Source organism: Oenanthe melanoleuca, chromosome 1 (genome assembly GCF_029582105.1).
Source record: "Oenanthe melanoleuca isolate GR-GAL-2019-014 chromosome 1, OMel1.0, whole genome shotgun sequence".
Lineage (NCBI taxonomy): Eukaryota > Metazoa > Chordata > Aves > Passeriformes > Muscicapidae > Oenanthe > Oenanthe melanoleuca.
The window spans coordinates 28372783-28385799 of NC_079333.1; the positions used below are offsets into that span (position 1 = coordinate 28372783).

The 13017-nt window shown below is 46.0% G+C and overlaps 1 protein-coding gene across 1 annotated transcript; it reads right to left on the minus strand.

Moving 5' to 3' along the window:
• Positions 1 to 1035: 1035 nt before the first annotated feature.
• On the minus strand, positions 1036 to 13016 carry ITFG2 (integrin alpha FG-GAP repeat containing 2). The gene is made up of 12 exons (XM_056486326.1): positions 12872 to 13016; positions 11544 to 11639; positions 11059 to 11100; positions 10053 to 10230; positions 9631 to 9770; positions 9080 to 9228; positions 8052 to 8146; positions 6231 to 6281; positions 5663 to 5754; positions 5041 to 5158; positions 4282 to 4455; positions 1036 to 4183 (listed from the first exon to the last, which is right to left on the minus strand). Exons 1-12 carry the CDS (start codon positions 13007 to 13009, stop codon positions 4041 to 4043), a joined length of 1416 nt encoding a protein of 471 aa, XP_056342301.1. The 5' UTR covers positions 13010 to 13016; the 3' UTR covers positions 1036 to 4040.
• Between the last annotated feature and the right edge of the window lies 1 nt (position 13017).

Genomic DNA, 13017 nt, shown 5'->3' on the forward strand with positions numbered 1-13017 from the left:
GTTACTGTACTAGACACCTGTATTCTGAATTCTAGCCCAAATATATTTTTCTTTCTCCAAAGCATTTGTATGCCAATACATCCGAAGCATAGCCTCCATTGTGAAAGAAAGAAGACTTGGCTTTAAAATGTGATTGTAAAATAGAACTTAAAATATCTCAAAGAAGCCAACTCAACCCCCATCTACAAACATGGTAATTTTTAAGACTTCCAACACTGGGGAGCACAGTAATTTTTGAGTGGGCTGACAAGCCTGAAGACTGTCTTAATTGTAATTTCTCTTGGAAAAGCCTGTTTTACAGATACACTTTCCTACTCCCAATTCCAGTCATCTCTATTGCTTTTGGGGGATAAAGAGAACAAAGTAAGTATCTAAAGGTCTTTTTCATTGAAGATCAAAGAATGTTAACACTTTCATACAGAAAGCAGAAGTTCAGTACAAACTGCCAACTCAGAGTAGGACATAAGCATGTCCATGTGTCCAACACTAGCTTCCTCATGATGAGGCCTGTCCCTTCAATATAAAAAATTTAATGTTATTATTTTAGGGATAATCTCTTTGAACCACCTTGGTGGTCAGTTCCTATCAGAGTTGCTTTTCAGGGCTGCTTTCTGATAGAGTGGGTACAGCAGCTGTGGAAAAGTCCGAAGGAAAATACCTGCCATGGCAAATCTCTGGAACAGTGTGCAATACACCTGGGGATGGGGAAAAGGACTTCTGTCCTTCCTGAGAACATGCACTCTGCCAAAGCCATAACAAGAACCACTTCCAGCAGCTTGGGGTCACTTGGTTTTGAACAGAATGGGAGCTGCAGCCATCCATATTCCCAGAGGACTGGTCCTTCTTTCACTAGCAGCAGGTGAGCTATGGCATTGAAGACCATTGAGACACACACCTATGTCTGCATTCAATCCTCCTTTCAAGAGACTCCACTGGCATATGCCAGGATACACCTGAAGAGTTATAGAAATAACTCAATTATAGCAGAAAGATCATAAAAATGAGGGCAGGGATGGAGAGCAGGTTTATGACGTCTCAGGAAAATAAGGCAACCCTCTCCCTTTATTTTTTTGCTAGTAAATTGAGCATCAGAACCAAAGCCATGAATCATTTATCTGCAAATACCCCCAGTGCCTGTGAATACTGTCAGACTCCTCACTTGCTGTGTGCTGGCACTGGGACATACAAAGGTGTCCTGCAAATGCTGCCCTGCTGAAAAGTTTCCCAGCACCAGCAGATTATGCCAATCTGCTAGAGTAGGATACAGCAAACAACAGTTTCTGCTGTGTGGGAAGGAAGCACTTCTAATTCCAACTCTGTGGCTTGCGTCGGCTGGCAAGGACAAACAGACAATTAGTTACAAAGAAAGTACAGTGTAACTCCATCACTTCAGAGAGAGAGCCTTAAGTGGCTCCTTTCCTGAGAAGATGCCCACTTCACAGAAAAATTGTTGCCAGTCGAAGTAGCCTGAGTAACAGACTAAAAAAAGTATTTGGCACCTAGGAGTTCAAGGCAGGAAAAAATAAGAAAAGCCATTTTTTATCCAAGGAATGGTAAAGAGGTTCAGTTAATTCTTCTGTAGCCACTCTTCATTTTCTCTTTGTGCACAAAGAGCACAGGAGCAAAATGCATCTGCAAGTTATTATGTGCTGCACGCAATAGAAAACTGTGAGGGGAAGCCCTCAAATGTTAGTATTTTTCCTCTCCAATGGTTTTTAAGAGCTGAAAAGTTTTGGGGAACAGATGTTTTTGTAGTGTCTGTATTTTCTCACCTCTGCTTTTCATAGTATGCATTGCCTGGGCTTGCACAGCACACAGCAATGTTATCCTCAGGCCAGCAAAAGAGGGTTGGGGTGCACAAATGGCCCTGCCCAACATTTACAATACTTTTGCCCCATTTTCTTTTAAAGATGGTTCTTAGAAAAATGTCATCTCTCCCTCAGTAACTTTCCCATTCTTTCTTAACAATGAATAGTCTAACAGTGGATCAGTTTGACTTCCTTTCTTGGAAATCATTCGACCTGTACAGTACAATTTGTTTAGGATAAAACAGTTCCAGCCATACGCACCCATTTGTACACCCCTTGCGCTTGTGTTGCTAATAAAGGTTTATATTTGGTGTTGCTAATAAAAGTTTATATTGGGCATGGACAGAGAGCACTGAGTTGTTCTGTTACAAGTGTAGGCCATCCTCTTTCCCTGCCAGGCCCTATTTGCCAGAAGCAATGATGATGATTACTGTTGGGATGGGTGGCTGCACATCTCTGTCACAAGAGCTGACAATTTGTTGAGGTTGCAGTCTAGGTCTGACAAGACAAACTCCTCACTTTAGCCCATGAGTAGACGGTCCCTGAGGTATCAGTTCTCCACAGTTCACAGACTCAAGCCTTGCTGCTCTAAACACCACTGCTAATAAGGCCTATTATTACTTGAAAGGTCCTGCCCGAAGAGTCCAGTTTTACACAAGCATTTAGTATGACAGGAACATTTAAAAATGCTTCTCAGCAAGGCCATTAAAATGGAGAGATATATCTACTGCAGTTAGAGAATCAGAAGATACAGTGGTCTGAGAAGCAAGATAGCAGGTACAGAGCAGGTCACACCATTTCACTGCTCCATGCTCTAACTTCCACTGCTACCAAATGCAAAGGACAGCACTGTCCTCTGAAAAGCTTATATAAATCTACAGAGGGAAACTGCAAAGAATAGCTAAGACTTATTACGTAAAGATCCTGCCCTTCTACCACACAGGGCTGCTTCAACAACAGTCACTTTGACCCAAGGGCAGGATACTCCTTTTCGCCATACAAAGCATTGTCTCCCAGTTAGGACTGCCCTTGGATATTTGGCAGAGTAAAGCACAGCAGGTTTTCAACTGCCTGCAGGATCTTTAAATACTGCCACTTCCTCCAGATCACTGAATTGTATTTGCTATGACTCAGGCTGCTGTAAGGGCAAAGGGACAGCTCCATCCATCATACATGTCCAATAAAACATCACACAAGTGAGAGGGGATAATCGATGCCATCTAGCAGATAAACCTGCTGTCCCTTTCCTAACAAGCTGAGTTAGGCAAGAGACAAGCTAAGAGAAGGAAAAGCACAGTGACAACAGCATATGGAAAGGTTCGTGCCTGGGCTTTTGCAAATGAGCTCCCCTTTACCAGACTCCTCATGCCAGCCAGTGGAACATCACTTCCAGCCCCACCTCCTTCCGTTGTGCAGGACTCAAAGCACGACGCTCTCCACAACAAGAGGCAGGAGTGGCATTTCCACTGTTTATTGTGGGATGGCCAAGCTCTCATAGCACCACAGACCCACAGTTAAGTCAGACTGGTATTACTGACCACTTCACAGCTGTTTTGTTAAGTCACAGCCTTCTCTGGGATGACCCCGCCCAAGAAGATGGAGACAAGCAATGACTCTTGACTAGAACTGGTTTTGCTGGAGCTGCTATCTCTCCACACTGTATTAGTGCAAGTTGTGCATGTCTCCAGCTACTCAGAACAGGTGATTTGTGAGAAACTGCCACAGAAGAGCAGCAGCAAAAACAAACAATGTGTGGCTCTACTTTAAATACACCTAAATGGGAGAGAAGGCCCTTGCTTGCACCCTAACTCAGTTCCTCCATCTCCAATTCCTGCACTGTGATCCTGCTAAGAACTCACAAGTATTCACTGAAGTACTTGTAAGAATAGGTCAAAATGAAGACTTGGCTCAACTGTTCTCTCCATGTGTAACCTTATTGCTCCTTCACAGTGACTAGTGGAGCACCTTATTTAGTGAGGAATATGGAAACTGGCAACAGAAAGCCTATGTGCAGGATACTTGGCCCTTTCTTTTCTTGCAGCTGCTCAGCTAAAGGCAAACCAACCCACCACATACAGGCAAGCCTATAGCCAAGAACATCCCTTAACAGTGTGTAGACCCTTTCCTGTTCGGAAGTTTTGAGAAGATAGGGAAAGAACAGTCATCTTCATCAGATGCCCCATTCCAGCTGCAGAAGAGCTTGTGCTGGCATTAAAGATGTGAGCCTTCTTGTTAAAAGGGATCCTGGATGCCACTGCAGTGGGCAGAAGAATCTGCTCCCGCAGGATCCTGCGAGGGGCTGCTGAGATGGTATTTCTCAGGAAAATAGAGTGTTTTGTGAATCAGGTTTTTGACAGCAGAAACATCGCTTCTGTCTAAGGAAAAGAGAGAAAACTGGTTGTTACTATACATATTCTGCCAGCAGCCCTTTCTCTCCTTCTTTCTGTACATCCCCTGCTCTTTCTGCACTCACCTATACCCAGCTCCTGCAGGAGACTTCCAAACTCTGGGTCACAGTCCAGGATTTTCAACAGGTTGGTGGACTCCATTCTCTCCAGTTGCACATCCCAGTAAATGTAGATCTTCTGGCTGAAGCTGACATAAACAAGGCAGGGACTGTTGCTCCCTTCTTTGCATGCATAGAGGCCTGCAGAAAGTGGAAGTGTAGAGATCTAACTACTTCCAAAATGAAAGAGAAAGCAAATAATTGGCATTTCATGATGAGGTACCAAAGCAGTTAGCAGAAAACAACAAGCACCTGATAGGGCAGACATACAGGCCTGGGCATACAAAGTCCCTTTGAGACAATCCAAGAAGCTGTCTCTGAACTGCATGAAGCTTAGGGGTTTGCAAGCTGTTTCCTGTGGGTCTGAGAGAAGGGACTGAACAGAGACAAAACTCAGGCTGCTTTCATGGGCTCCTTATCTCCACTTAAAAATGGCTGAGAAGTCTGCAAATTAAAAAAGCAGTGTGGAGGACCAGAGACCACTGTAGTACCTCCAAAAAGAAAAAGACCCCAAGCTACCATATGCAAGCCTCAGCATCACCTTCTCTCACACCCTTGCTTTTCCCAGATGCCACCAGAGAAAGACTAGCTGGGCCTTCTGCAATATGCACACAGGGAAATTAATACCCACTGCAGGAAGACAAAGGATTCTGGATCTCCTAGATGGGAATAGTAGCTTTGAGGGGAAAATGCTGTGAAGGCTGCCTTTGCAGTCAGGCTTCCCACCTGCACAGAAGGCACTGACATTCTCATCTGCTTGGAATCTGGCCACAGTCCGATTGTGGTCGATGATGTACGTCTGACCATCCCAAGCACAGGCAATCACCTCCTCGTGCCCATTGCCCTGCAGGAACCAGAGGACTAAATATTATACAGGTATCACCTACTCCCAGGGACAGCCAAGAATCTTTGTTGCTGGTTCAGAGACACAGCACCAATGTATAGATGTCACTTCCGGACATCTCATCCAGATATTTTGAACTTGGAGCTCATCTTTCTTCTATATGGCAATACTTATGTACTGGAAGAGCTTTTAGACAATCAGGGTATCAGCAGTGAGCAAAACCATTCAGCTTTGTACTACAATTGAAGAACAGATGGGGAACAAAAGTTTACAAATGGGTAAATTTGACGCTGAGTCTAACAGGCAGACACAGCTCAGCCTCTTGCAGCTGGGCAGACTGACCTGAGAGCAGAATGTACTGCTACAGTCAGAACACTCTGTGCCATCCTGAGATAATTCCAGTCTTTTCCAGCTGAGGCATACTCCTTCTGCCCTTCCTAAGTTCATATACACAAAGCCATGTGTTTTTGTCTTCATCTCTCCCAACCGTACTCAGATACTCACTGTAACATCCAGTTTTTCCAGAGCAAAGAGCTGGTGATCAACCTGAACAGACCAGAGTAGCTTGTCTGCTCCCTCCATCAGTTTCAGTGTTCCTGAAGAAAGAAAGAAAAAAAAAAAAATCAAAAAACTGCCTTGAAAACAGGAAAAGAGAGCAAAAGGTTTGCTAATGCTCGGCTCTACTCCTTCAACACTCAGGGTTGCTAAGAGTTAGCTGCTAATAACACAGGCATGGTTTTGGCTGCTAAATTCATACTGGACACTTGACCCCACTACCATGCTCCTATAATCCAGATATACTGTGGTTGTACTGGGCAGGGGGCACTAGCCATGAGAAAGCAAAACATTAAACAAGCATCTATCCTCACAGTGCCTGCCTTCATATAAAATATGAATCAGAAGAGGGAGTCTTTGAATCAAATTCCCTTGCCTGACCCTTGAAGGGTTTCTGAAGCCCAGCTTCCCTTTCTTTTAAAAATCAAAAGCACTGAGCCCCTGGTTCCCTGCTTCGAATTAGTGACAGGCCTTGGCTGGCCCACAGGTCTTCTTTCAGGACAGTGGCAGGACTTACCATCCAGGGTACAGAGGGCAAAGAGACCTGAGCCACTATTCTCACCAGAGCCTGTAAGTGCAAAAGAAAATTATTGGGAGTTGATGCCATTTTGTAAACATTGTCCCCTCCCTCTCCTGAAAACAATAAAAAAGATCCAAGCCAAGCTGATCCATGTTGCCTCCTTTCCTTGTCCAGTTGTGTGCAGGACAGCACTGACAAATGTCACTAATTAAATCTGAAGAGGAGAGTCCCCTGACACCCGGCTGCTTCAGCCCTTCAGTAAACTCTCTACCTAGCTACTAAAAAAAGAAAAGACATGCAAGGTCAAGTTTTAAAAATATGACACTCTCAGAGAGAGGACTGGAATTGCATTCAACTAAAGCTGCATTTAATTCTTTCAGTGATAACGTAGGAGAGGCACTGCTCCCTGAGGAGGAACCCAGGAAACCTGGCAGTCAGGGGCAAGCCAGCGGAGCTAAAACCAAGCAGGCAGTTTTTGCCCAGAGTAGGCTAACAACACAAGCCTACCTCCAGTGCCCACAGACGGCTTCAATCCTGCACAATCCCAGGCTGCAACCCGCACCATTTCTGCAGATCAGCCTAAAGCAAAGTCAGACAGTTGGGTGCTTAACTGCCCCTAGTGACATGCACCCAGACAGGTTCTGATCCAAGAGATCTGCTGTCTCCCCCACGGAAACTGGTCAGCATGGTACTCTTCAGCTGTTTCTTTATTGACAGTGCAGCATTAATGGGCTTTTTTACAGCCTGCTCTTCATCTCTTATTCTGTGCGCCTTCATTTTTCACAGACATCTCTCAATAGATACAAGGCTTCATATGCAGTGAAATAATTGATTTCATGCTCTGTTGATCATGTTGCTCACAGCAGCAACAGAAATGCTGAAAACATGAGAAGCTTAGGAACTGGGCAGGAAAGGTCCTCTAAGGAATGGGAAGAGGGCAGGGCTCAGCGGATTGCTCTTGTTCACAAACTCTAATTACATTGGACAGGCTGAATCATTCTCAGACAGCACTGCAGGAGGCAATACTTGGGCAGAGCAAATACAAGAGAAAGTGATCTCTACGTGGAGTTTTCTGCCTTCTGTTATGCCTACATACTCCAAGGGGGAGTGAAAGCTTATTCTCCATAGGTACCAAAGGAGGCTTGAGCGGGTGCACCAGGCACAGGTCAGAGCACAAGGAGTTACAGGAGGGAAGCAGCAGCAGCAAGGAAAGTCTGGACACAAGAGCAGTGTGTCAGGGCTGTGAGAAGCTGGCAGCTGTGCAGATTTTAGATACAAGACCTGAACACAACCCAGTGGAAGAAGACAGAGGACAGTGACATAGATGAAATATGGAAGCAGCTCTGGAGAGCTGGAGCTGCACAGGAGAAGGAGGAGCAGCATAGAGCCGCCAGGAATTGAGATTCAAATGCTGAAAAGCAAGAACAAAGACGAGGCTGTGGGAAGGAAGAGATGCATCTAGGGAATAAGATGGAGGCATAAGCTACAGGCTTGCAGAAGAAAGGATCAAGGACATCTGTAGAAGCATGGCATGGCAGCCATTCAAACTGACTAAATGTGGGTCAGCAGAAGCTGCAGAAAAATTCTTGTGCTGTGTGAAGGATAAGGGCTACCTAGGGAAGGACAAAGGCTATAAAAAGCTCACATGCAATATCCAACTGTCTGTCTTTGGGAGCTGGCTAAGAGAAGCTGTGTTCTTGCAGCTGCCTCTCAGTTATTCTTCTACCACAGAAAATCTGATTTCAGTCTGGACTGATGTACTGAAAAACCACCAGAGGCAACTGCTGGGCTGGAGACCCCAAGCTGCTGATCTCTCACCTCGGGCAATGCTACCAATCAGATGAGTGGACACATTCTTGTTGTGAATCCGTCCAGATGTTTGGTGTAGAATCACATCTCGAACAGGGGCCTCACTAGGAAAAAGGGAAAGACAACAGGGAAAAGTTAGGGAAGCACACCTGGGACTGTCACAGAACATTTAAGAAGCAGTGTATTCCAAAGCTTTACAAGTCCAGACAGTGAGAGAGTTTGTGAACAGGCTGAACCATTAAGTGGTAAAGGAAGAAAACACATGCCGCACCAGGTATTAAAGAAATGCACCAATTTTTAAAAACACAAACTCAGAACAATTAGATGCCTCAAAAAAAAAAAAATAAAAAAGGCGCTCAAAAAAAAAAAAAATCAGTAAGGTCTGTACTCCAATGAAGGAATTAAAGGATAATTTTTATTATTACTTTACATAAGCCTAGCTGCTTTTCTCTCACAAAGTATCTGCCCAGACTGAACAGGTTGGTGAGAGACCACACCTGGACCTGGCTTCTGGCTAACAGGGTACCATTCCACTGAGCTCTCTAACCAATCAAGGATACTTGCTTAGGTCCCTCCTGTTGTACCTTTTCATGTCTGCCTTGAAGTCTCACAGAACATCACAGAAGCACTCAAATTCCCCACCAGGGTCCTCCCAGCACCAAGACAATAACAAGCACCTCACAGCTCATCCTGGTTGCTGTGGTTGTGATTTACAGCACTGGCTGTAATAAGCCAGGGGCCTCGTTAGGAAAACTTCTAATTGCCTCACCTGCAGAAAACAAGTGAATGAGCCCAGTTTTATCCTGGGCTTCAGATGTATTTGGTTTGGCTCAGTCTCTCAGCTGTTACCCTGTAATCTGATGACCTTTCTCTGGAAATCTAGGTCACTCATTTCTCTACCTTAGCTCCCAGTAGTGAGGAACCCTCAGGGAGGTGATTTTGCCACTCTCCTTGCCCAATTTCAGAAGAGAGTGGGATACAAGGAAAGCAGCAGTAAAGTGGCATGTACTTATGTACCCCTGCACAAACACCCTCACCTGCTCGGGCCAGCTCCGTCCCTTCCCGCAGCGGCGTCCCGCTGCTCCGTGTCCCAGGTGCACAACAGGATGGCATAGCCACAGCCTGGCTGTGACACCATCAGCTCTGGTGAGCCATCAGGGCCTGGGTTCACAGACAGGCTGTCCACCTACAGTGGCAAAGGAGAAACATGGACAGAGTCAAGAAATGCAAAATGCTTACGGTGCTCCCTGCACCTAAATTTGAATATGGCAAATCTGATAGAGCTGAGCAGCAGCTGAACAAATTCAGCTGGAAGCAAAATGTCCAAGTTCAGTAAAAGGTTAGTTCCCTAACAAAAGGCACTTTAAAATAACACTAGTACTTCCCACTAATGCTCTCCCATCGGACAAGAGCAACTGCTTCTCAGACCATCAGCTGTACAGAAAAATCACTGGGCAAATCTTCTCTCAAGCCATCAACATGACAATTGTTTTGTTTGTAAGACTGAGATTCTGCGCTTCTTCTCTTGAAAAAGCCACCACTTGAAGACTGTATGACAAATACTGCTCTCAACATCCTTTTTCCTTACCTGACCTTCTAGAAGCCATTTCTTCAACAGGATCAACTGCCCAGAGACATGGTCTGAATTCTCCGACGAGTCCTCCCAGCGGAAGGCACGGACCACCCTGTCAGTGTAACCCACAACCAACTCACACTTCCCATCTCCATCTGCAGGGAAGAGAGAAAGACAGGAGCCCAAACATGCAGAAAGCATTCTGCTGGTTTCTATAGTTAGCATCCCTGAGGACCCCAACCATGTAATGAAAGCTTGCACTCCCTAAAAATTCCTGAAGTTCTTTTTTTTTTTGCCTTCCATGACTTGGCAGTGGTTTGTTGGAGTGTCTGTTTCAGCAAGACAGTAATTTCCTTCTGTAGCCCCACCCTTCTCTCCCCACTGCCTCACAAACAAACTTCTTCACTCTGCATTCCCACATTAGCTCTGTGTCTCACCAATGTCATTGATGAGCATGACCTTGGTGTTGGCAGGAATGTGCTGCTTGAACACTGGCTTCTGCTCTTCTGCCCCTGCCAACTCATGGTGGCCTGAAGCATCTGGGTGTTTTGAGTTCAGAGAAGTCAGGTCAAAAAGATGAAACCAGCCTTCTGCACTCACTGCCACCACGAAATTCTGTGAGAGAAGAGAAAAACTTTTTGATTCTTCCTCTGTTAGAAAGTGCAGAAGCTGTCCCACAGCAGGGCAAAGGAGTAGATTGATCAAGATCAATAACGGCTACAGACGGAACAGGAGGATTTTGGCCAGCACACAAACTTCTGGCAGGGTCTAAAAACTTCTTGTTTCATCTTTGTCAGACTACAGCATCAAGCTGGTATGTGCAATCCTCAAACAATGTGTGGCTTTCTCAGTGCCCACATCAGCTCTGCTCCTCACTAGAGGAAAGAGCTAAAGTATTTCAGGCAGCGTGCCTGAACTGGGACCTTTGGACTCATTGGTCCTGGCTTAACCTCCAGAAACTGCAATCCAACAAAAGAAGTCATAGCAGACCCAGTGGAATTTGCTTGGGAGTCCAGACTATTCCATGTCTTAGTGTTGTTTAGATGAACTTAAATGCACACAGCCAAGTGCCAGAAGGACCACAGCAGACATCGGCCCAAGAAAGGCAAAAGCCACTGAGTAAAAGGAGCTGCCCTCAAAGCATCAAAGCCTTGTGGTGCTCTCACAAGGGCACATGGAAACCAAAAGTGCTCTCTGAAGACAGGATGGATTTCCTTGCTCTCTAAAACCCACAAAAGGCTCACAGAAAAATGCTAGTTTCATATAAACAGAGGAACAGTTTAAAAACAGTAGTTCTAAAACTCTATGAGCAAAGGCAGATCCCGGAGAGACAGCACCTACAATCTGTCCTCCTCCACACTCAGCACATGACATAACCCTAACCTTCTGAACACCTCCCACATGCCCTACAGACACAGCTGGGAAGGGCTGGGCTCCTCTCACCTTTCCTTTATTGCACACATCTCCCACACGGACACATGTGAGCTGCAAAAGAAAACAAGGCCATCCATGAGAAAAGGCAGCCCAACCCTGCACCCTGGGATAAACCTCTGCCCTACCCCCTCCTCTCCCATAATGAATCTCTTAAACTCCTAACAGCCTTTAAAAGGACAAAAAAAGCAGAGTCAAGGGACAAAGAAACACAACAGCCAGAGCCCTGGGGCAAAATCCACAGTGCACAGAGTAGGGTGAAGGTGGGACAGAAGCCCAGTTTCTGTGTTTGTCCATTAATTTGCTCATTGCTTCCAGCCCATGGAAGGCTGTAGGCATGTAGGCAAAAGGGTCTTGAATAATCACATTAAAGACATCAGAATCAGTTTTGGCTGCCACTCCTCTCCAGCCTACATATTCCTAGGCAAAGGACAAGGATAGCTGGCTGCACACACACCTAAAGACCCAACCATTTGGAAATTTTGTCAAGAACTGACCATTCCTTGGCAAGATCGTACAGCCCAGGGCTTGCTATCATCATTCTTGTAAACATAGAGCTTTCCATTGGTGTCTCCCACCACAAGTTCATTCAGCTGTAAAGAAAACTGGGTTAGTAGGAAGAAATCCACAATTACATTGTAAACAGTATTCCTTCAATAGCAAAAATTTCAGAATTTTTATCTAAAAATCACTCTGTGTGAAGAAGCGCAAAACAAGTTAAAGAGATAATCTTGAATTAAAATGGAAGGTCTGGGAAAATATAAAAGCCCTAATTTTATTCTTGCAGATAAAAGAGATGGAGAACAGCTCCTCAGAGCAACATCCTATTACCCATTGCTTCTCTACTCATTGTTTCAGAGTTGTGACAGTGACTGTTTTAACATCCTGCTTGGATGTTAAAACAATCATCATTATTCCATCTTCCTTCCTTCAATCTAGATTGACTTGAATCACCTAAGGAAGATGATGGCAATGATAAAAAATATAACCATCCAGGGAAGAGAGTGCAAGAACACTTACAACTGTTTTACACAGGATGCTCTGTCTCACTGCTGAAGGAGTAAAGAGATTTCAGAATGGTGATTATTTCTTTAAGGAAGATTTCTAAAAATCACCCACCACCCATGAGGATGAGCCTACTCCCATTATCCCATCTCCTGCATCATGCCTTTGTGCACTTAAATGGTGTGCATTCCTTAATTCCCCGCACACCTTACCATAAGAACAACTTTTTATGGGGAAATCCCTTTAATCATCTACTGCATTGCTAGCCATGACACTCTCCAGGATAAGGCTGTAAAAACTGTTGAGAAGAAACAGTTGACATGCAGCTGGTTAAGCTAACCTCTTCCTAGTTACAGACAAATAAAATCCAACCATTTCAGGGGCTGACAGCAACACTCCCAATGCACATGCACCCATCATACGGGCCAAGAGACGTGGCTCTACCCTGTTTGTGACCTGCTGTGCCCAGCAAAGCACCACACATCCCCACCACTGTGACAGAGTGTCGACTGAGCAGAAGTTAAGCTCCCCTCTGGCTCTGTACGCCCAGGCCACACCACGGGTGACCGGCACGCCTAATGACGAGGGCAGCGCACCAAACACTCCCTTTGCGGGGAAACTCCCGGGCGGTTCTGACCAAAGCCCCGCGTCCCTCAGCGCTCACAGCTTGGCGGGGCCAAGCTCCGTGTGTGTCCCCAGAGGTGGAAGGCCCGCCAGCTCCTCCTGGCTGCACCGGCCCTGGGGCCGCCCCAGCCGCTCGGAGCTCCCCCTCAGCCCCGGCCCGGCCCCGCCCGCCCCAGCCCGGGCTCCGGGCTCGGACCGTGTCGTTGTCGGCGTCCCCCAGGCAGATGGCGTGCGGGAAGAGGCTGCCGGCGAAGTCCAGCGCCACGCACTGCACGTAGCTGACGGAGCGCATCCCGGCCGGCGCGCAGGGAGCTCCGCGGGGCGCACGGCGCATGCGCGCCG

Excerpts from the sequence above, each read along its gene's own strand:
- ITFG2 (XM_056486326.1), bottom strand. The coding sequence starts at position 13,009 with ATGCGCCGTGCGCCCCGCGGAGCTCCCTGCGCGCCGGCCGGGATGCGC. Across the intron at positions 8,147-9,079 it reads GACGGAGCTGGCCCGAGCAG|TGAGGCCCCTGTTCGAGATG; the intron begins GTGAGGGTGTTT and ends CCTTTTTCCTAG. Across the intron at positions 4,456-5,040 it reads TGTCAGTGCCTTCTGTGCAG|GCCTCTATGCATGCAAAGAA; the intron begins GTGGGAAGCCTG and ends CACTTTCTGCAG.